Source organism: Hemiscyllium ocellatum, chromosome 5 (genome assembly GCF_020745735.1).
Source record: "Hemiscyllium ocellatum isolate sHemOce1 chromosome 5, sHemOce1.pat.X.cur, whole genome shotgun sequence".
Lineage (NCBI taxonomy): Eukaryota > Metazoa > Chordata > Chondrichthyes > Orectolobiformes > Hemiscylliidae > Hemiscyllium > Hemiscyllium ocellatum.
The window spans coordinates 28,605,203-28,629,832 of record NC_083405.1 but is presented as its reverse complement, the minus strand read 5'-3'; the positions used below and the strand labels follow the sequence as shown (position 1 = coordinate 28,629,832).

At 42.7% G+C, this 24,630-nt stretch overlaps 1 protein-coding gene across 1 annotated transcript in view; it reads left to right on the top strand.

The window, feature by feature from the left end:
• The first annotated feature begins 5,089 nt into the window (after positions 1–5,089).
• Positions 5,090–24,630, top strand: part of hibadhb (3-hydroxyisobutyrate dehydrogenase b) — a 143,880-nt gene continuing 124,339 nt past the window's right edge. Inside the window, exons 1-2 of the mRNA XM_060825360.1 lie at positions 5,090–5,325; positions 10,529–10,689. Coding sequence (XP_060681343.1) covers positions 5,256–5,325; positions 10,529–10,689 — 231 coding nt within the window. The 5' untranslated portion in view covers positions 5,090–5,255. The remainder of the gene's footprint in view (positions 5,326–10,528; positions 10,690–24,630) is intronic.

The window sequence follows — 24,630 nt, the reverse complement described above, 5'->3', positions numbered from 1 at the left end:
CTGCTGGAGCATCAAAGGTTGAGGGGTGACCTTATAAAGTTTTATAAAATCATGAGGGGCACACATAGGGTGAATAACCCTGATCCTTTTCCTGGGGTAGGGGAGTTAAAAACTAGAGGGCATAGGTTTAAGGTGAGGGCAGAAAGATTTAAAACAGACATGAGGGGCAGCTTTTTCACACAGAGAGTGGTGTGCGTATGGAACTAGCTGCCAGAGGAGGTAGTGGACTCAAGTACAACATTTAAAAAGCATCTAAATGAATAGCAAGGGTTTAGAGGGACACGGGCCAAGTGCTGGCAAATGGGTCCTAGATCAGTTTAGGATATCTGGGTTGGCACAGACAAGGACCTAAGAGTCTGCTTCCGTGCTGTATAACTCTATGACTCTATGAGGTCTGGCAGCATCTGCGGGGAGAAATCACAATTAATGTTTCGGGTCCAGTGGTGCTTATTAAGAACAGTGTGTTCAATCAGTCAGTTATGTTTATGTAATGGACAGTAACATTAATAAGTAGAGGATCCAAAACTATATGCAAAGATGCAGAAAGGTTATTTCTCTTATAGAACAGTCCAGTAGCAAAGGGCATCAAGTCAGAATATGAGATTATTTGGAATTAATCTCAGAATACATTGCATCAGACTATATACAGAGCACATTTAAGAAGAAATGAGGAGGAATTTCTTTTCCAAGTGGTGTGAATCTGTGGAATTCCCTCCAACAGAGGGCTGTTGAGATTGGGTCAAGTGTATTTATGGTTCAGAGAGAAAAGGATTTTCATCAGTACAGGAATCAAGGGTTATGAGCAAAAACCAGGAAAGTGGAGTTGATGATTATTGGATAGCCATGATCGTTTTGAATGGCAGACATACGCAATGGGCTGAATGGCCTACTTCTGCTCCCATATCTTATGGTCTTTCAACCAAGAGTTATTGAGGAAAAATGACATAGATGCAGTTAAAGGAAATCTTGTTAATTTTTTTATTCACTTATAGGACGTTGGGCCAGCATTTGTTGTCTGTCCCAGATTCTCCTTGAGGAGGTAGCATTGAGCAGCCTTCTTGAACTGGTGATGTTCATATGCTGTAGGTAGACCCATGATGCTGTTAGGGAGGGAAAACCAGGATATTGATCCAGCAACAGAGAAGGAATGGTGATATATTTCTGTGTTAGGATGGTGAGTGGCTTTGAGGGGACCTTGCAACGCATCTTGTAGATGAGATACACTGCTGCTACAGAGTATTATATGTGAAGGGAGTGGATGTTTTTGGATGTGATGCCAATCAAGTGAGTGTTTTGTGGATGGTGTCAAACTTCTTGAGTCTTGTTGGAGCTGGATTCATCCAAGAAAGTGTGGAGTATTCCATCACACTCCTGATCTGTGCCGTGTAGATGATAGACAGGATCTGGAGAGTGAAGACCTGAGTTATTTGCTGCAGCATTTCTCGTCTCTGACCTGTGTTTATATGATGAGTCAAGTTCAGTTTCTGGTCAAAGGTAATCCTCTGGATGTTGGTAGTGGAGGATTCAGTGATGGTAATGCCATTGAATGTCAAGATTGTTAGATTCTCTTATTGAAAATGGTCATTACCTGGCATTTGTGTGGTGCACATGTTGGTTGCCATTTATCAGCCCAAGTCTGAAAATTCTTCAGGTCTTCCTGCATTTGGACATGGACTACTTCAGTTTCTGAGGAGACACAAATGGTGCTGCATATTATGCAGTCATCAGTGACTCATACCTGACATTGGGGAAGGTTATTGATAAAGTATTAATTGAGATCGAGGACACTACCCTGAGGAACTCCTGCAAAGATATCCTGGAGCTGAGATGACTGACCTTCAACAACCATATCCATCTTCCTCTGTACCTGGTATGACTCCAATGTGGCGTCAATGTCAAGGGCTATCATTCACACCTCATCTCTGGAATTCAACTCTTTTGCTCGATTTGAATCAAGACTGTAATGAGGTCAGGAGCTGAGCAGCCCTTGTGGAACCCTAACTGGGCATTAGTGAGATGCTGCTCAAAAGCATTGTTGATGACGTCTCCCATCACTTCACTGATGATCAAAAGTAGACTGATGGGGCAGTAACTGGCCAAACTGGATTTTTGAGGATGAAAGAAATGCATTTAAAAATTAAACTGAAATATAAATTTGCAAGGCTGCTGGATAGAGCAGGGGAATGAAACAGATTCAATTGGCCTGAAGACAGTTGACGTGGACTAACTGGGTCTTTGATTTTCTTCAATGCTGTGATGACTAGATATTTTAAATCAACCAATTTAGACACGTAATGACAGCCTGTACAATCCAGGCTGTCTAACCCAAAGGTAGAACAATACTACTGCCCCGCAAGAGCCCTTTTACACCGTATGACTGCATGAGTAGAAAGATATGTTGATATGTTTAAAGGAAGACATGTTGAAGGAAGTTTGTGTGTTTCACACATAGCAATAAGACCCTGCTAGGGTAATGACCTACCTGTTCCTCTGCCGTTAAAAGAATATGCAATGTAAATATTGTAAATATTATTTGTGTTTTTTCACTTCTGTCTAAAATCTTACAAATCAATAAATATTAATTTCACTGCATTAGTAATGGTTTCAAGATCAGGCATTCATTACTTTAAAAAACACAGAGAAAGTGGTTGGATGTCCACTTTATTTCTGGTGCATTGCAGTTTAACGGAAGGTCCATCCTACATTCACCTGCCAAACAAGGTTACAGAGTCATAGAGGTTTACAGAATGGGCCCAACTTGTCCATGCCATTCAGTTTTCACAGTTAATCTCGTCCCGTTTGCCTGCATGAGGACCATATTCCTCCATACGTATCCCATCCATGTATCTGTCCAAATGTTTCTCAAATGACAAAATTGCACTCATCTTCACCACTACTTCTGGCAGCCTGTTCCAGACATTCACCACTCTCTGCATGAAAACATTGCTTCTCTGGACTGTTTTGTATCTCTTCCTTCTTACCTTAAACCTATGCCCTCGAGTTTTAAACTCCCCTACCATGGGAGTTGTTGGCTATCTACCTTCTCTATGGCTCTCATGATCTAATAGGTCTCTGTAAGGTCACCAGTCAGTCTCCTATGCTCCAGGGGAAAAGTCCTAGCCTATCAATCTCTCCTTATAATTCAAACCTTCCATTTCAGGTAGCATCCCAGTAAATCTTTTCTGCACTCTTTCTAATTTAATAGTACCTGTATTCTTTCTATAGTAGGGTGACCAGAACTGCAAGCAGTTGTCCAGATGTGGCCTTTCCAACGTCTTGTCCAGCTACAACAAGATTTCCCAATTCCTATACTCACTGCTCTGACTGATGTAAGCAAGCACACTGAAAGCCATCTTCACCACCTTGTCTACCTGTAACTCCAGTTCCTAGGTCTCTTTGTTCTATAACACTCCCCTGGGCCCTACATTGACTTTGTAAGTCCTGCCCTGTTTTGACCTAGAACAATGCAACGATCTTGCATTTATCTAAATTAAACTCCATCTGCCATTCTTCACCCACTGGCCCAGTTGATCAAGATCTCAGTGTATTACCAGATAACCTTCTTTGCTGTCCACTATATCACCATGACAATCTTGGTGCCATCTGCAAACTTACTAACCATACTTCCTAAATTCTCAAAACAAATCATGTATATAAATGATGAATAAAAGTAGACCCAGCACCAATCCCTGTGGCACAACACTGGTCATTGGCCTCCAGTTTGACCACCCTCTGTCTTCTACCTTCAAGCCAATTTTGTATCCAATTGGTCAACTCTCCCTGGATCTCGTAAGATTTAACGTTACTCAACACCCACCATGTGGTGCTAAATACCTTGCTAAATGTCATGTGAACAACATCTACCACACTGCTCTCAGCTACAGTCTTGATTATCCCTTCAAGAAACTCAATCAAATTTGTGAGGCATGATTTCCTATGGACAAAATAATGCAGACTATTCCAAATGAGTCCTTGCCTCCCCAAAGGTCTGTAGATACTGTCTCTCAGAATCTCTTCTGACAATGTTCCCATCAGCCTATAATGGCACGTTAGCTACCGTCCAATCTTCGGGGCACTCCATCCATGGCTGTCCATGATGCAAAATTTCGAGGGTTGACTTGGCTGCGAACACTATCAAACATGAACTTAGAAGATTTTACAAGAAGTATTTCAAGAGAATGAACCAAGAAACAAACCAGCTAAGTGAACTTGCTACCCAACACATCATTTTTTTTGGATTAGATTACTTAGTGTGGAAACAGGCCCTTCGGCCCAACAAGCCCACACCGACCCGCCGAAGCACAACCCACCCATACCCCTACATCTAACACTACAGGCAATTTAGCATGGCCAATTCAACTGGCCTGCACATCTTTGTGACTGTGGGAGGAAACCCACGCAGACACGGGGAGAATGTGCAAACTCCACACAGTCAGTCGCCTGAGTCAGGAATTGAACCTGGGTCTCTGGCGCTGTGAGGCAGCAGTGCTAACCACCGTGCCGCCCACTATACTTGAAGCAACAATGAAAAAGTGAATTAATGAATGATTCTCCAATTCCTGTGGCAATGAAGCTGCAGCCGTGATAAGCTCGAGGTTTCAAAACCTGTAATTTCCACAAATCGGAGGAAACCAACAACCTAATAGGGAAAAAACAAACCCCACTTCGTGCTGAATAGCATCTCTGCAGACAGGCAGGAGGCTGGAAGGGCACAGTAACCTAGGCAGCTTCAGGAGGTGTAGACGTCGGGTGTAATTTTTCTTCAGGACAGGTCTTATTCTCCACAACCACCTGATAAAGCAGCAGCGCTCCGAAAGCTACTGCTTCCAAATAAACCTGTTGGGACTATAGCCTGACGTTGTGTGATTTTTAACTTTCTTCAGGAAATGTCTGCAGCTCCTGATGCTGCCTTGGCTTGCTGTGTGCTTCTAGCCTGTCCACTTTGAGGGGGTGGGTTCCAGCATCTGCAGTTGTTCTGTCTGTCCCTGGGGCGGACACGAACGGAATGCGCGCTCAGGGAGCGGAGCTGAGCTGAGCTGAGCCCCGGGGATCAGAAAGCAGCAGAGGATGCCGAGGAGCTGCGTGCTGATCCCGGGGATGTCTCAGTGCCCAGGTCTTATTGATTGGTTCGTGCGCGTCACTGTCTGCAGCTTCTACATTGGCGCTGGCTGTGTCACTCCCGCTTCTCTCTATCCGGGGATAGGCTGCTCAGCCTGGGATTCACAGGAGCTAGAGGTCGGCCGGAGAACATAAGTATGGCGGCTGTTGTAAGGAGGTCAGGCAACTTGTTCCTCAAGTATAGTAACTATGTTCGCCACCGTGTTGGTAAGGCTCCTTCTGTATTTGTTATTTTGGATTGCATTCGTCAAATGTTGATACAGAGCGTGAAGGTTTTGCAGGAACTGTCCGACAACCTTTCTTTAGGAACCGAAGTGGAAGCTGCAATAACTTAAAATATGTTTCTGCACCACCACCCCCCCCCCCCCCGACATTTGTATAGAAAGACTCGAATGGACTTAATTCACTTCACTAAAAGTTGCAAGAGCGACTTATTGAAATTCTCTCACGTCTTTGCACATCCATGTGGATTGTTAAACTCTAGTTGTTTTTATTTTGGTATTGCTCATTCATCTTGCACAATAGCTAACAACATTTGTGCAAGACTTAAGTCAGCTTGAAAAAATTTGGCTTCCAAAATTGTAACCGTTTTTATTTTGAAGGTGTAATTTTTGGCATCAGATGCATGTTGAAAATAGAAATCAGTTGTGAAGCGTGCTTGGAATTCTTTACTAAAATACAGGATTGTATTAGGCTGATTTGGACATTTGAACTTTGTAACAAATTTAAGAGTACATTTGGGATTTTCCAACAAATGATTGCAGAATTGAAAGTGCTGTAATTGACTCATGATGCAGCAAACTGATGCTTGCAGTTCTCCAACATCTTGGCCAAGGACATTTATGTCCTTGTCCAGACAAATATTAATAAAGGGTAGCAGAAGATTTTTGCCCTCCCCTTTCCCAAGCTCTGCTGATTTGAAAGCAGACAGGTTCAATTCTTTACCTCATTTGTCAAGGTCCTGTTTCCACAGTTTTAGCCAATGCCAGGTGTACCGCTCCTTCGACACTTTGGTCTTTTTAACTTTGTTTTGCTTCCCACCACTTACTGAAGTGCCTTTTGTTGCAGCATCCTGATGTTTTAGAACTTCCTCCCTTTATTTCTCTGCCTTTTCATAGAGTTATTAACCCACGATTTTGACCAACTCTAAGAATGGCTTTGCATTTTTTTTTACACAGTAAACAAATTTTTTGGGTTATTTTTCTACATTAAATGCATGACAATAGCTTCATATTTATTGTTTTTTTTAATCTTGGCTTGAACCTGGTTATGTCCACCTGTGGCTTTTTCTAACTGTTTTAGTGCTGCCCTCACTATGGTCAATTGGTATCTTTGTGCCAAAGGCTTTTTGAAATTTGTACATCATATACCCATCCATTTCACTTCTTATCCAAATGTTGGTTATTCAATGCACTTATTTGCATTTACAGCACACTCTCTCTTATGTTGAAAAATACTGTGGGGAAATGGCATCTGTTACTGAGTTTCAAACAAAGTAGAATTAATGTGGAATGAAGAATGTGAGGCCAAAGGGTGATGTTGAAGAAACTGAGAAATGCAAACATAGACCAAGATTTCAGTGATTGAACATCTGAGGATAGACAAATCTCATGAAATTGGGTATGTTATATCTGCAATAAAGAGCAAGTTGGAATTGGAATTCAGCTTATCAGGTGGAATAAAAATACTTGACTTCATCTGTTGTAGCCTACCTGAGTTTTGCTAGGGAGAGTCTGAAGTTGGTAACAAGGACGAGTATAGTATTCTTGTTTAGCCCAAAACACAAGTTTTGATCTTTTTAATGGCAGATACTTTGATTCCTTAATGTTTTGAAATTGGGTAATTATCATTGACATAAGAGAGTGTCAAAATAACAGTAATACTGATTCTAATCAGTCAACGGTTTGGTCTTGTGATAGTCTGTAACATTGGCATGGTGCACCATTTTAAATGAGGAAAAGGACATGGGCCAAGAAAAGATCTTCATAGGTGAGCAGAGAGGGGAATTTTGGATCAGTGGAGGTAGAGCCCTCACTAAATGTGCAGCTACTTCAGTTAAGCCAGAGTGGAACAATTGATGAGTATTCACACAAACCTAGCATAGGGTAAAGGTATGATGGAGATTTTGAGATGGTCAGCAACATCAAACACAGCAGAAAAATCAAGGCGGACACATTAGATAATGCATTGTGGTCATAGAACAAGACATTGCTAAATAACTAGGGTAGAATTGATCCTGCAGTGGTCAGAAGGCTGGTTGAAGGAATTTCAATGGCAGGGAATTCAATGAAAATGAAATGCTTCAGGACGTCAATAGAGTAGGGAGCAAGTCGGTTCTGTATATTTGCATTCTGAGATTGACTTAAATAACATTTTAAAGTATGCCAGATATCTTATCATGAGATTTGACTTTATCACAATTTAAAAAAATTGTTGCAGCAGTCTATCAAACTGCATTAGCTCAGTGACTGACTGTTCCAAAAAAAAATGTTTCCTCATGTACTAAAGTTGTTCAAATATCCTCTGGTGGTGTAAAATTCAAGTCTTTGCAAATTGTAGTTCTTTTTCTACCTTTCTTGATATGTACCTGTGTTAGATTCTTTTCCCGAGGTTTCACACACCAGGTGCAATTCACACACACCACCTTCTGCAAACAATTAAAGTTCATTAAAGCCTGTATCAGTCTGGTGACCCCCTTTGACACTCTTTGCAGGCATGCAAAGTTGAGTCTAAAGAGGCCCCAGACAGAGGATAACGCATTCACTTTGTACAGGTCAGTTGGTAATGGTCACAGGTACTCTGGCCACTTCCACCTCTCTCTTCCCCACACCTCCCACCCCCCTCCCCCAAAACCCCTGCATAACCACATGTTACCTCAGGTACAATGATAGGATGAGGTCATCCTCAGAGATAATGTAAATGTAAATGCCCTAATCCTGGGGAGTCATTATGCAAACAATTTCCTGACTCCGTGATTCCCCAAGACAATGCCGTTGTGATATGTCCTAGCTTCGGGGCAGCCCTACAAATGGATTCTGGCTCCGCCACTTCCCCAGACAATGTAGGTGTGATATACTTCAGTATAGTGGGACGATCACACAAATGAATCTGATTGGATGCGGGATGGCTGTGAAAGCATTTCTGAATGGGAGGGACTGAATGTGAGAGTTTAATTTGATTGTAGCAGTAGAATAATAGTAAATGGGTGCCCAAATGAAGTGTAGATTACAATGGATAGCCATTCACCTTCCTGCATGCTATCTGTGAGAGAGAGTGTTGCCCCACCACAGAATGTTCAGCTTATTGGGGAAAGACAATACAGTTTAACCCTTTAACATTAATGTCCAGAGAGAGTACAATTTAATCTTTTAACATTACAATACTAAAAAGCTGCTGTCATAAATTTGTGACTTCCTTGAACAGCACTATGGGAGGTAATTCGATAAATGTATGGCGTTGTTAACAGTGTAAGGGAAGAAGTTTTGAGGCATCCACCTGAAACATCATTTCAATATACAAAGTTTCCTGGCAAAATAGTGATTTTAATTTGTCACACCGTGATCTCACAATTGTTGCAGCATCAAAGATCATACGATCTATCACCTCTCTCTTGGCTCTCTCCAGGACCAACTTAGCTATTGCCATTCTTCTGTCTTCTCTCTGTAGCCCGGCATGTTTTCCCCCTGTTTAGATAATAATCCCTCCATCACATTCTCAGGTAGGGCTTTCTGGATCCTTGCCACTTTAATGCCTAGTGGTAACCAGAGTTACTTACAGTACAGCACTTGAGGCTACAGCAGTGTTCAGTTGAATGTACCTCAGCTTATAGTTACTCACACAGCTTGCTGTAGTGACTTTTGAAGATTTGTCAGTCAGATAATAAAACTAAAAACACAATTTCCCAACTCTCTCATTGACGGTATTGAACAGTAAAGGAAGGAAGAATTATTGGAGTATTATAAATCAAGTTAGGTCAGATTGCTTAGGCTAATGGACCAAATTTTTATTAGATTTAAGCAGGATCAGTGGTGTACCCCAGCTAATCACAAAACTTGTTACGTTTAGTTCCCTGATCTAAGTCTGCAGATGACAAAGTTGGGTGGGAGAGTGAACAGTGAGGAGGATGTGGAGATGGTTCAGTGCAATTTAACCAAGTTGACTGAGTGGCAAATGCATGGCAGATGGAGTATAATGTGAATAAATTTGGTAGCAAAAACATGAAGATGGATTATGATCTGAATGGCGAAAGATTGGGAAAGGTGTGGTGCAATGAGATATGTCTTTGTACGTCAGTCATTGAATGAATGTAAGCGTTCAGTTGCAGTAGGAGGTGAAGAAGGCAATTGGTATGTTGTCCTGAATAGCGAGATGATTTGAGTACAGGAGTCAGGATGTCTTGTTGCAATTGTACAGGGCCCAGCACAGACCACACCTGAAGTCTGTAAGATCCGGCGGATGCTGGAAATCTGAACAAAAACTGAAATGGCTGGAGAATTTGTGAAGTCAAAACAAAGTTATTGTTTTGAATCCGGTGACACTTCAAAAAATGGCTGTGTCCAAAATGTTGTATGTTTTCAATAAGGAAATAGATATAGGTCTTGGGGTTAAAGGCATCAAAAGGTACAGCATTAAAGCAGAAACTAGGTACTGAGTTGGATGGTCTGCCATGGTCATGGCATCACAGGTTCAAACAGCTGAATGACCTATTGTTCTTATTTTAGTGTAAAAAGTGAGGTCTGCAGATGCTGGAGATCAGAGCTGAAAATGTGTTGCTGGTTAAAGCACAGCAGGTTAGGCAGCATCCAAGGAACAGGAAATTCGACGTTTCGGGCCAGAGCCCTTCATCAGGAATGAGGAGAATGTGCCAGGCAGGCTAAGATAAAAGGTCCTTTTATCTTAGCCTGCCTGGTACATTCTCCTCATTCCTGATGAAGGGCTCTGGCCCGAAACGTCGAATTTCCTGTTCCTTGGATGCTGCCTAACCTGCTGTGCTTTAACCAGCAACACATTTGCAGTATTGTTCTTATTTTCTTTGTTTCTATGATTGAGAGATGAGGTTCTTTTCTGCACAGTATAGTTGACAACTTGGAATAGATTCTCATGAGAGGTAGTTGAGTATTGGTGACTAACTTATTTTAAGAAATGGAGTAGAGAGCTAGAAGGATGTGCAGATCAATATTTGAAATTGTGAATAAGTCACTACAGAAATGAGCAGAATGGAATTGTGTGAGTAGTCAAATTGGTTAACAGCATAAATGAGAAGTTGACCTACACATTGCCAGTTTCTGTGGTTTATTCCTATTTTAAGTAATAGTCCTATGCTAAGTGAAATATATTTTCCACTTTGAATGTAATTTAAAAAATATGAAAGGTGTCACTCTGTCACTATTAAAAAGGACTGGTCTAATAGTGTCTTCCAGATCAATGGCCTCAAAAGCCCAAGTGGGATTTATTGGTCTGGGCAACATGGGTAATCCAATGGCGAAGAATCTCATAAAGAATGGCTATCCAATTATTGCTTCAGATATCTTCCCAGAATCATGCAAGGAAATACAGGACTTAGGAGCACAGGTAATTCAGTGGTCTTTAATTTTGATGAATTATGCTTATTGTAACAACATTTTTATTTTGCTGTTTTGTGATCTGTTCCATTTCTTAATTCTCACTTGATTCAGTTGTAGTCGACTAAGTTAAAATGAATTTCATAAAATGATAATTTAAAAAATACTGATTTCTAAATTCCTGACATTCCTTTATCTTTAGAAATCAGTGCAAGTAGGATTAGTGTCTGTAGTTGGAATGTGACTAATGCAAGACCAGCCTTAAAAAGAGTCCAATTGGCAGCATGTTCATATTCTAGATGAGTTACTAGAAGGCATCCTAAATCAGATCTGTGGCAGTGGATAGCTGTCAGTTGGTTTGATCATACTGGCGTTGAAATGTTTGTGCAAATTCATTCTTATACAAACAATTGAACATTGCTTGGGTTTGTTATAAATTTTCTTTTTAATTTTAACTGGATTCCAAGCAGTCAGTTTACATTCAAAAAGAGTACTTTTTTTTATTTATTATTGTCACATGTCCTGAGATACAGTGAAAAGTATTACTTTGTGTGCTAACCAGAGAAATTGTACCTTACATCAGTATATCAGAATAATAGAACAGAATGAAACATAGTGTTAGAGCACAGAATTTGAAGGGATGTGAGAATGCTCCTTTGGCTTCAAGTAACTTATAATCAGTGGCAAAGTCTCTGCTGGTTGGAGTCATACCTGGAACAAAGGGAGATGTTTGTGGTTGTTGGACGACTGTCATCTCAACTCCAGTAAGTGTCTGCTGCAGTTCCTCAGGGTAATATCCTAGGTCCAAACATCGCCACCTGATTCAGCAATGGCCTTTCTTCCATTCTAAAGCCAGAAGTCAGGACGTTCACTGATGATATTACAGTGGGCAGCATTGTTTGTGACTTTTCAGATACTGAAGCAATAGGTGTACCAATGCAGCAGGTCAGAGGTTGGGAGTCTTTCAGTGAGTAACTCGAGTCTTCACTAGCGATTCCGCTAATTTTTGTATTGGCTGCATGGGCTTCTGAAGCTTTGCGTGTTAGCGATTTCTTGAATCTGAAGTCGCTGCTGACACTGTTCACCAGAGGCAGAATGTTGGAGCATGTGCAATTTAGAGGGAATGTTGCTCTTGGCTCCCCAAAGCCTATCTGCTATCTACAAGGCACTAGTTAGGAGTGTTTGGGATACTTCCCTCTTGCCTGGATAGGTGCAACTCCAACAACACTCAAGAAGCTTGACAACCATCCAAGATAAAGCAGACTGCTTAATTGGGATCACATCTGCAAGTAGAAAGTGAGGACTGCAGATGCTGGAGATCAGAGCTGAAAATGTGTTGCTGGGAAAGCGCAGCAGGTCAGGCAGCATCCAAGGAGCAGGAGAATCGACGTTTCGGGCATGAGCCCTTCTTCAGGAATACTCAAACATTCTTCCTGAAAAAGGGCTCATGCCCAAAACATCGATTCCCCTGCTCCTTGGATGCTGCTTGACCTGCTGCTCGTTTCCAGCAACACATTTTCAGATCACATCTGCAAGTATCCATTCCCTCCGCTACTGACATTCATCAAGCAGAGTGTGCTGCACAAGTTGCACTGCAGAAATTTATCAAGGCTCCTTGGACAGCACCTTTGAAAACCACAATCAGTGCCATGTAAAGGAAAAGATTCATAGAAGTAACACCACCCACAATTTTCCTTCTAAGCTGGACATGATCCAGACTTGGAAATGTATTGCCATTCCTTCAGTGTTTGTTCATAATTCTAGTATTATGGGTCTACCTACATTAAATGGACTGCAGTAGTTCAACAAGGCAGCGCACCATCATCCTTTGATAAGGGCAACTATGGATGGGTAGTAAGTGCTGGCCAAGTCAGCGGCTGCTACATCTCAGATTTATAAAAAAAATCTTGAGGCAGAGTACTGTTTAGAATTAAAAGATTGGTATTCTGGAAAAATTCCCTTCAGAGAAGCATGAGTAGAGAAATTACTTGCTCAAATACAATTCCCCAAGTAGCAAAAGACAATAAGAAAGTTGACCAAGTTAACATTCTTTTTGTGAGCCTGAATCAAGATTAAGTCCAACTTTGCCCAGTCAGGTGTACGTAAAAAGGTGTGGCACTGGAAAAAAGCATAGCAGGTCAGGCAGCTTCTGAGGAGCAAGAGAGTTGACATTTCGGGCTTAACCTTTCATCAGGACCCTCTAAGGTTCCATGGCAACGTTTTGAAGAGGAGCAAAACAAGTTATTCTCACTGGCCTCGCTAATAGTTTTGTCAACAAACATCACAAAACTGATTATCTGGTCATCATTATGTTGCTGTGTGCAAATTAGTTGCCACGTTTCATCCTTCTGATGGTGGGTATGCTGTACAAGAGCTTTGTTGACAGTGTGGCACTTGAGGTTCTGTGATTATAAAGTGTGTTTTTTGAAAAGCAAAGTGTCCAAGTTGCTCTTTAACTCTAAATGTCCCTCTTGATATTTTTAAAGCTATGACAAAATCACTAATTGTTTGAATTCCAGCAAAATTGTCTGATTTCTCATCATATTTTAACCCTCTGACTTTGTAATTTTTGTTCAAAGGGAGTTGCACTCTCTCCAGTTTATTCTCCTAAAGTGTAGTGCCCAGAACTGCCCACTGGACTGGAGGTATAATCTGACCAGTGTTTTCTATATTTGAAGCACAATTTCTGTCCCCTTGAACTAAGAACTGAGGAAGGCCATTTGACCCTTTAAGCCTGTTCTGCCAATTCAGTAAGGTCATGATATATCTGTTTGTATTTTGTAATTTCACATTCCCACCTACTCCTGATAAATTCTTGTTAAACACAGAGGTTATCTACCTCTGTCTGTTACTGTACATGTGAAAAACTGTTAGCCTTTTTGATTACTTGCTGGACTAGATCATGTCATTTTAATTATGTGTACCTGGGCATCGAAGTCTCACTGGACTGCTACTGCTTTTAGATTTTCACTACTTAGAAAACAGTTTTTTCTGTTGCTTTGTCGAAAGCGTATGATGCTGTATTTGCCTGTATTGAAATCCATTTGCTAGTTTCGCCTGTTTGCTTGTTTACCGATATCTTTTTATAATTTCTACTTCCTTTGGCACTGTTCACAATGTGCGTGATTTTGTCATCTGCACATTTTGGTATTTTTGTTTTGGCCTTTTATACCATATAAGCCATGAAAAATGAGAAACAGTTGAATGGTAACACAGATCATTGTGGCAACAACCTGTCAATTCGTGTATCTGCCTAATACCACTACCATTATTTTCTGGCTTCCTCAACAGATTAATAGTTTCTCTTGAATTCTGTTAACACTTTGAGCCTGTTCTGCCATCCAGCAAGATCCATGTTCTACATTTCTGCATATCCTTGATAATCTTTAAATATTTTTAAGACAGAGGTTGATAAAGATTCTTCATCCGCTGCCTGTTGAGGAAGGAAATTCCAATGACTCGTGATCCTTCGAAACTTTTTTCCCCGCAGACATTAAATAGAGGACCCCTTATTTTTAAACTATAAACCCCCGAAATCTAGATTCGCCCAGGAAAGGAAGCATCCTTTCCTCATCCATCCAATCCAGAATCTTGTGTGTTTCAATGAAATTACCTCTGAATTTTGTGAACTCCGGAGTATAAAGGTCCAGCCTGTCCAGCATTTCCTCATTAGTCAATCTGCTCATTGCTAGGTATTAGTCCAGTAAACCTTCTCTGAATTGTTTTCAAAGCATCAACATCCTTCCATAAGTATGGTACCAGTACTCCAGATGCAGTCTCACTAATACCCTGTATAACTCAAATTAATGTTCCTCCGCTTGCATTTAATTCCACCTCTAACAAAACCTGGCATTCTGTTGGCTTTCCTGATTTACATGCTGTACCTGCTTGCTAACCTTATGTGATTCAAGAAGGAAGACCTGAATCTTTTTGGACATTCCAGATACTGCACCCAGTACTGGGACTGGGAAACCTATATCTCTCTCCCTTTCAGAACTCTGCAGCCCATCTGGTTCACCTTTTCAGAATGAAATAGGCCACCCTCTCCTGGTCTGGCCTACATATGACTACAGATCCACAACAATGTGTTTGACTCTCAACTGCCCACTGAATTGGCCAAGCAAGCCACTCAGTTGTATCAATTGCTATGAAGTCTCAACAAAGACACCAAAACTGGATGGGCCACCTGACATCGACCGAGGCAACTGAAATGGCAAAGGCAGAAAAAGCCCTGTTGACTTTGCAAAGTCCTCCTTGGTAATATCTGGGGTCTAGTGCCAACATTGGCAGAACTGTCTATCAGGAGAAAGTGAGGATTGCAGATGCTGGAGATCAGACCTGAAAATGTGTTGCTGGAAAAGCGCAGCAGGTCAGGCAGCATCCAAGGAGCAGGAGAGCTGTCTATCAGATTGATTAAGCAACAGTGTGACCTTGTCTGAAAGGTTGGATTCTGTGCCTATGACTATTCTAGCCACCACCACCACCATTCCTGGATATGGTCCTGTCCCACCAGCAGGATCAACCAAGCAGAGGTTTACAGTTGGGAAATTATGCTGTGGGAGTTAATATTGACTTTACACCCCACGAAATCTCATGATATCAAGTTAAACATGCGCAAGGAAACCTTCTTGCCATGTACAGTCTTCCTCAGCTGATGAATAGGTGCTCCTCCTCCACTTGGGGAAAGTACTGAGGGTGGCAAAATAATCTCCCACCCAGGGTACATTTACTATGTCCACCACCAAGAGAGGCTTTGCAGCAGCACTTGAAGTAATGAAGAGCATTGATGAGGGCAGAGATGTGAAAAGACCTCTATGGACTTCAGTAAGTTGTTTAACAAGGTTCCTCATGGTAGACTGGTTTGCAAGGTTAGATCACATGCAACGCAGGGAGAACTAGTCATTTGGATGCAGAACTGGCTCAAAAGTAGAAGACCAAGGGTGGTTGACTGTTGCTTTTCAGACTGGAGGCCTGTGACCAGTGGTGTGCTACAAAGATCGGTGCTGGGTCCATTGCTTTTGGTCATTTTATATAAAATGATTTGGATGTGAACATAGATGGTATGGTTAGTTAGTTTGCAAATTACACCAAAATTGGAGGTGTGGTGGACAGTGAAGAAAGTTTGCTCGGAATACAATAGCATGTTGATCAGATGGACCAAGGAGTGACATGTGGAGTTTAATTTAGTATATGTGAGGGGCTGCATTTTGGAAAGGAAGATCAGGAGCAGGACTTAAACACTGAATGGTAAGGTTCACTGGGCAGTGTTGCTGAACAAAGACCTTGGAGTGCAGGTTCATAGTTCCTTGAAAGTGGAGCCTCTGGTAGAAAGAATAGTGAAGAAGGCATTTGATTTGCTTGTCTTTATTGGTCAGTGCATTAAGTATGGTAGTTGGGGGGGTGGGGTCATATTATGACTGAAAAGTGTGGAATACTGCGTTCAATTCTGGTCTTCCTCCTATCTGAAAGATGTTGCAAAACTTCAAAGAGTTCAGAAAAGATTTACAAGGATGTTGCCAAGGTTGGATGATTTGAGCTATAGGGAGAGGCTGAATAGGTTGGGGCTGTTTTCCCTGGAGCGTCAGAGGCTGAGGGGTGACCTCATACAGGTTTATAAAATAATGAGGGGCATGGATAGGGTAAACTGACAAGGTCTCTTCCCTGGGTTGGGGGAGTCCAGAACTAGAGGGCATAGGTTTAGGGTGAGAGGGGCAAGACACAAGACACCTAAGGGGCAACCTTTTCACTCTGAGGGTGGTGCATGTGTAGAATGACCTGCCAGAGGAAGTGGTGGAGGCTGGTACAATTAGAACATTTAAAGGCATCTGGATGGGTATATGAATAGGAAGGGTTTAGAGGGATACGGGCTGGGTACTGGCAAATGGGACTAGATTACTTTAGGATATCTGGTCAGCATGCACGAGTTGAACCGAAAGGTCTGCTTTTGTTCTGTACAACTCGGAATCTACTGATCAAGCTGGTCGGGTCCTAAAGGAGGACACTGCTGCTAGACTCTGTGCAGCGGGTAATGAGGAAACCGACAAGAGGGTAAAAATATATGCATGACCTCATCCTGAGCAACTTCCTGGTTGCAGCTTCATCAGGCCATTACTCAGGTAGTAAGAGTGACCGCTTGCATTGTCCTGGTGAAGACAAAGCCTTACCTTCACATTAAGGTTACAGAACACGATGAAGTGTATTCTATTAGTGTGCTAAATGAGACAGACCTCCGACAGATCGGCAACTCCAGACTGGGTATACTTGAGTTGCTGTGGGTCATCAAAAGCAGCTGCGTTATACTCCAGCATAGTCTGCAACCTAGTGGCCTGGCATATCCCCCATTTGACTATTACCATTAAGCCAGGAGATCAACCTGGTTCAATGGAGAGTGCAGGAGTGCATGCCAGGAGCAGCAGCAAGCATACCTAAAAGTGAGGGGTCAACCTGGTGAAGTTACCGAACAGAATTACATCCCTGCCAAACAGCACAAGCAGCAAGTAATAGAGCCAAGTGATCCCACAACCAAGGATCAAATCTTAAACTCTTCAGTTGCACCACGTCCAGTCATGAATAGTGGTGGACAATTAAGCAAGTCACAGAAGGCGGACGCTCCACAAATATCTCCATCCTTCATTATAGAAGAGCCCACTACATCAGTCCAAATGATAAGGCTGGAGCATTTGCAACACTTTTTGCAAGGTTTGTGAAGGTTTGTAGCTGAGATGGATCATCCACTCAGAACATCTGACGAAAGAGTGTTGCAAATGGGGTGTAGGTTTGCTCGCTGAGCTGTAGGTTTGATATCCAGATGTTTCATTACCTGGCTAGGTAACATCATCAGTGGCGACCTCCAAGTGAAGTGAAGCTCTTGTCTCCTGCTTTCTATTTATATGTTTGTCCTGGATGGGGTTCCTGATGTCATTTCCTGTTTTCTGAGGGGTTAATAGAATAAAACACCGATTTGACTGGGACAACGCATCTATTCTGGGACAGGCTAAGCAAAGACATGCCAGAGAATTCTTAGAGGCCTGGCACTCCAACCACAACGCCTTAGATGGTATCTAGATCTATGTGTTTGTTTAAGGCATTGTGGTTGGAGTGCCAGGCCTCTAGGAAGTCTCTGGCATGTCTTTGCTTAGCCTGTCTCAGGATAGATGTGTTGTCTCAGTCGAATTGGGGGTTTTTTTTCTCTATTAACCCCTCAGAAAACAAATAGGAAATGACATCATCACAAACCCCAGGAACCCCATCCAGGACTAACATAGAAAGCAGGAGACAACAGCTTCGCTTCACTTGGAGGTCGACACTGATGATGATACCTAGCCAGATAATGAAACGTTTGGATAGCAAACCTACACCCCATTTGCAACACTCTTTTTAGCCAGATGTTCCGAGTGGATGATCCATCTCCGCCTCCTCTAGTGGCCCCCAGCATCACCGATGCAGTCATCAGCCAATTTGATTCACTGCATGTGATATCAATAAACTGTGGAGGCAATGGATCTGCAAGGGCAGGGGGTCCAGACAACATTCGAGCAATGGGACTAAAAACGTGTGCTTCAGAATTTGCTCCATTAGCCAAGCTGTTCGAATGCTGTTATAACTTTGGTATCTTACTGATTTATAGCTGGACAATTTTTCACATTGTCCTGTACACAAAAAATAGGATGAATTCAACTCAGCCAATTACTGCCCCATCAGTCTGCTCTCGATCATCAGGTAAAGGAGAAAAAGAGCTCCTTAATGGTGCTATCAAGGAGCAACTGCTTAGCAATATCACGCCCAGTTTGGGTTATGCCAGGGCCACTCAGCTTCTGACTTCATTGCGGCCTTGGTTCAAACAAAGAAAAAAGAGCTGAATTCCAGAAGGGAGGTAAGAGTGGCCACCCTTGACATCAAGGTCGCAATTTACCAAATGTGACAGTAGAGACCCAGCAGAACTGGCATTTATGGACATCAGAGGCAAACGCTTTTGTTGGTGTCATACCTAGCTCATAGGAAGATGGTCATAGGTGTTGGAGGTCAGTCATCTCTGCTCCAGGACATCTCTGCAGGTGTTCCTCTAAGTCGTGCCCCTGCTCTACCATCTCCAGGTGCTTCATCAATGACCTTCCCTCCATCATAAGGTCAGAAGTGGGATGTGCAATCGTTGAACAATGTTCAGTACCATTTGCATCTCCTCCGATATTAAAGCAGTATATACCCAAATGTAACAAGATCTTGACAATATCCAGGTTTGGGCTAACAAGTGACAAGTAACAACATTTGGGCCACACGAATGCCAGGCAATGACCACTTCCAATAAGAGACAATCTAACCATTGCCTCTTAACATTCAGTGGTGTTACTATCCCTAAATCCTCCGCTATGACCATTGACCAGAAATTGAACTGGATTGGCCATATAAATACAGCGCTAGAAGAGCAGGTCCAAGACTAGGAATATTTCAGTGAGTAGCTCACGTTCTGACCCCCCAAAGCCAATTCACCGTCTACAAAGTCAGGGATGTGAAGGAATACTCGCCACTCGATTGGCACCACACCCATAAACATCCATTCCTTCCACCACCTCTCCATAGCATCCTCTGAATGCACCACAGACATTCACCAAAGATCCTGAGACAGCATCTTCCAACCTGATGACCATTTCCATCTAGAGGGGCTGCCATTATATGGGTATGCCACTATCTACTAGCCACTCACCATCCTGACTTGGAGATGTATTACAATTCCTTCAGTGTTACGAGCTGAAAATCCTGGAATTCGCTCCCTAAAGGCCGATGTCGTTCTATTTACAGTACGTGTACTGCAGCAGTCAATGATTGCAGTCCTCGACCTCGACCTCCTCAACTGGGGATGGACAATAAATGCTGGCTAGCCAGTGATGCTTGTGTCCTACAAGAGATTTAAATAAAAATTCCCACCATTTAGATCGTATGTTCTTTCTGCCAAAATTTCGCATTGTATTTAATTTTCCAAATCATAGCTGAATCAGCACAACCTTTCTTCTTGTGTCCACTTATAAATCGCTTTCCTTCCAGTTTTTGTTATCAGCAAATTTAACTACCATACCATTGGTCCCTTTTATTCAAATCATTTAAATAAATTGTGAAGAGTTGAGGTCCCAGTATCAACCCATTAGCACACTACTTTTGACATCTTTCCAGCTCCGTCAGTAAGCCAATCTCTGTCCATTGTTACAATCTCAGCTGAACAAGCCAGATCTCGTGAAACCTGACTTGATAGATCATAAGCAACCTGTAAAAAAAAATATAGCTTTGTATATCAGTCACTGAATTCTAGTCACACGAGGCTGCCAGTGCCCTTAACAAGTGTGCATTTCTTTTACGTAACATAGACGTAAGATGATTTAGAAAATAAGCAGTCTAAAGAAAAATTTGACCCATTTCCCAGCTCTATTCTTTATAGACAATTGACCCAGTGATGGGTCTTTCCTAACTTAGCTTTTTTAATGTTCATCAAGTAACAGAGCAGGTTGAAAGCAACTCTTTTTTTTTGAGTAACTTTGTACATTTACTCTGTGTTTGCCTGTGTGTATCTTGGTGATGATGACTAGTTTCCTGATTTGTCTTTCTAACCAAATTTAATAAACAACCTGTCTCCATAAATCATAAACCTGTTTTCAGTTTGTTTCCAGGTCAGAAATCCTGGATTGTCACTAACTAAGCTGCCCTTCTCTTTTGAAACTGTTCAGCTCAAATGAACCCTGATTGTGGGCCCCTCTCTGTTTGTAATAGAACATTTTCTGAATATTTCATCAATTAGTTGCTCATAACCTATCTAGATAAATAAGATATTACAAGATATCTACTCACTGTTCAAAAATGACTAAGGCCTTTTGTGTAAATCAAAACCTTTTGGAGAACTGAAATCAAAGACTCCTATTATTTCCACTTTAAAATTCACATTTCCAAAATTAGAAGATCTTATCAATCTTTATCAAGCCAAATTCCACGAAGAAAGAAGTGAAAAGGTATTCTTGGGCATTTTAAATTCCAAGTAAATTTTTGATTCTTAGCTTGGCAGTACAACATATCAAAAACGCTAATTTTCATAATTCTACATGTTAACTACCTTTTTGTTTGTTTTTTGCTCTTGACAAAGCATCCATTGTGCAATACTACCATGAATGATGATATGCATGTTCTGGTGTACCATTAAACTCCGATGAGACAGGCTTAAATTCTCATTATGGAATCTCTCAAAAATCCAAAGGTTATGGTCCATATAAATTAGTCTCTGTAGAGTTGCTGCTGTTAATATTTTGCAGAGCCTAAACTAGGCTAAGTGGCCTTTTCTTTCCACCACAAGAGTATTTCTGTTGACACATTTGTTGAAAACTTATTTGTTGAAAATACCAATAACATTGGGATATGGGGATTTTAAGAGAGAGAAAGCTTATTATTCACTTGAAATGTCTGTCATTTTAGGTTAAGGTGGAGCAGGCTTGGTTGGCTGGCCTCCAGCTGTTCCTAATAGATCCCAGTAACTTTGTGACAACAGATGTTAGACTTATTGATCTACATTCCCTGGTTGCTCTTATGTCTTTTTTTTTTGAAAATGTGACAGTGCAATTTTCAGTCCAAAATAACATGTCCTGAACTGAGGGAACTTAGCAAATATCAAAGCTATAATCTTTGTGTTCTCAACTATTTGCTTTCAAACTCAGGGAAGGAAACCATCTGGTCCCAGGAATTTGTTGCCCTTTCATGCCATTAATTTTGCTGAACCCTTGATTCAGCACAAGTTTCTTTTTGTGTGTCTTGAAGCCAGACTGTTTTTATTCTCTAGTTGCTAATCCAAGGTAATTATTTGGCATGTTCTTCATTTCCTTATTTTGATTTGACAACACTTTACTCCTGATTAGGTTTTAAGGACCCCACATTGCTTCTGACCACACTTGTTTTTATTATCATGGTGTAAAATTTGCTTTCCTTGGCAAGTTTCTTTTCATACCTGTCTTTGTTGCTCTGGTTACTTTGTAACCCTGTGCAGTTCTTTATAACTGGCTCATTTGTCAGGATGTGTACTTTTTAAAAAAAATTATATTGTTCTAACTTTATCTCTCGTCTCTTTCTTTGTCCATGGCTGTTTGTGTTTTTTGGCCAAATAGAAGTATTTCAATTTTGGGGTGTGAACCTGATCTGGATCGTAACTGCTTTCTGTTTTGTACTTCAAAAATATTCTTTTCATTTTTTTTTTGTTTAAAACTCTTCTCAAGTACGTAAAGATCTAAATCTGTTCTATGCATTTGCAGAGCAGCAAGAATTTTAAAAAAAAAACAATTTTGGCATTTATCAGAGCTTCTCTATTTATGGAGGAAACTCTTCATGTTCATTTTGAGGAACTGAGGGGGGTCTGACAATTGAACAGATCCTTATTATACTTTGGCAGAAAAGCATTTAAACCATATCTTTTAGGTGCTTTAGTGGGTCCCTCAGCCTATAGTCCTGAACCTTTTGGAATGTGCCAGTCTGCAATACTTGGTTGAGGTCTTTGTTTTTACACTAGTTTTGGGCAAATCAATGAGTGTCTTTACTGAGTTGATGGTCCTCCAGACTTAGTCCATGTTTATCTTGATGTCCCGTTCCTCTTGGTAAAAACAATGACTGCAGATGCTGGAAACCAGATTCTGGATTAGAGTGGTGCTGGAAAAGCACAGCATTCAGGCAGCATCCGAGGAGCAGGAAAATCGACGTTTCGGGCAAAAGCCCTTAATTAGGAATATAGGCAGAGTGCCTGCAGGGTGGAGAGATAAGTGAGAGAAGGGTGGAGGTGGGGAGGAAGTAGCATAGAGTACAATAGGTGAGTGGGGGTGGGGATGAAGGTGATAGGTCAGAGAGGAGGGTGGAGTGGATAGGTGGAAAGGAAGATAGGCAGGTAGGACAAGTCATGGGGACAATGCTGAGCTGGAAGTTTGGAACTGGGGTGAGGTGACGTTCCCTACTGCTGTGTTTACCACCACTTCAGCCCCCACTAACGCTACTCACTTGCATTCTGCTGACAAGCCCCCCCACATATCCCACTGCCACCATCCCCGCTCCCCCAGAACCCTGAGGGGAACACCACCCCTGCTCATGACTCCACCCCCATTCTCCCTAACATCACACCCACTCCAGTTACCGGCTCTGCCCCCTACTCCCAGCTCCACACCCACACTGGGTCCCAGCTCCCAGCCCTGCTGAGTTTTCACCATCCCTCCAGACCTCCCCCTCACTGAGGGCAAACGATCAGTCCTCAACAAAGGACTCACCTTCATCTCCCTCCGCCTATGCATTAATGAATTTAATACACGCCGTGACGTCGAACACTTCTTCCACCGCCTCCGCCTCTGAGCTTATGTTTACAATCAGGACTCCCGTCCACCTTCCGAGAACCCCTTCGCCCACCTCCAACACACTGCATCCACCTGGACACCCCGCGCTGGCCTATTACCCGCCTCAACCTGTCTACGCCCCTCCCCCACTCAAACCTTTCACCCTCACAACACGCAGCCCTCCACTCCCTTTGCTCCAATCCCGACCTCACCAGCAGACCAGGTGCAATGGTCGTTTGGCGCACTGACCTTGACACCACTGAAGCCAGACAATAACTCAAGGACACCTCCTACTGCCCCCTCAACCATGACCCCACCTCCCCATCACCAAACCAACATCTCCCAGACCATACAGAGCCTCGTCAGCTGAGGAGATCTCCCACCCACAGCTTCCAACCTCATGGTCCGGGAACCCCACACTGCCCGGTTCTACCTCCTTCCCAAGATTCCCACGCCTGACTACCCTGGCCGACCCATTGTCTCAGCATACTCCTGCCCACTGAAATCATCTCTACCTACCTCGACACTGTCCTATCCCCCCCCCCCGAGTCCAGGAACACCTCACATACTTTCGAGACACCACCCACCCCCTCCACTTCCTCCTAGACTTCTGTTTTCCTGGCCCCCAACGCCTTATCTTCACCATGGATATCCAATCCCTCCACACCTCCATCCGCCATGACAAGGGCCTCCAAGCCCTCCGTTTCTTCCTCTCCCAACGTCCCCAACAGTACCCTTCCACCGTCACTTTCATTCATTTGGTTGAACTGGTCCTCACCCTTAACAATTTCTCCTTCGAATGCACCCACTTCCTCCAGACCAAAGGGGTAGCCATAGGCACCCGTATGGGCCCCAGCTATGCCTGTCTCTTTGTTGGCTATGTAGAACAATCCATCTTTCATAGTTACATCAGCACCACTCCCCACCTCTTCCTCCGCTACATTGATGACTGCATTGGCGCCACCTTGTGCTCCCGTGAGGAGGTTGAGCAATTCATCAACTTCACCAACACATTCCAACCTGACCTTAACTTTACCTGGACCATCTCTGACACCTCCCTCCCCTTACTGGACCACTCCATCTCCATTAATGAATGATCGACTTGACACCGACATTTTTACAAACCCACCGACTCCCACAGCTACCTGCATTACACCTCTTCCCACCCTACCTCCAGCAAAAATGCCATCCCGTGTTCCCAATTCCTCCGCCTCTGCTGTATCTACTCCCAGGAGCACCAGTTCCACCACAGAACACACCAGATGGCCTCCTTCTTCAGAGACCGCAATTTCCCCTCCCACATGGTTGCCAATGCCATCCAACGCATCTCGTCCACATCCCGCACCTCCACCCTCAGACCCCACCCCTCCAACAGTAACAGAACCCCCCTGGTGCTCACCTTCCACCCTACCAATCTTCTCATAAACCGAATCATCTGACGACCTTTCCGCCAACTTCAAACTGACCCCACCACCAGGGCTATATTTCCCTCCCCACCCCTTTCTGCCTTCCGCAAATACTATTCCCTCCGTGACTACCTGGTCAGGTCCACGCCGCCCCAAAAACCCACCCTCTTGTCCTGGCACCTTCCCCTGCCACCGCACGAATTGCAAGAC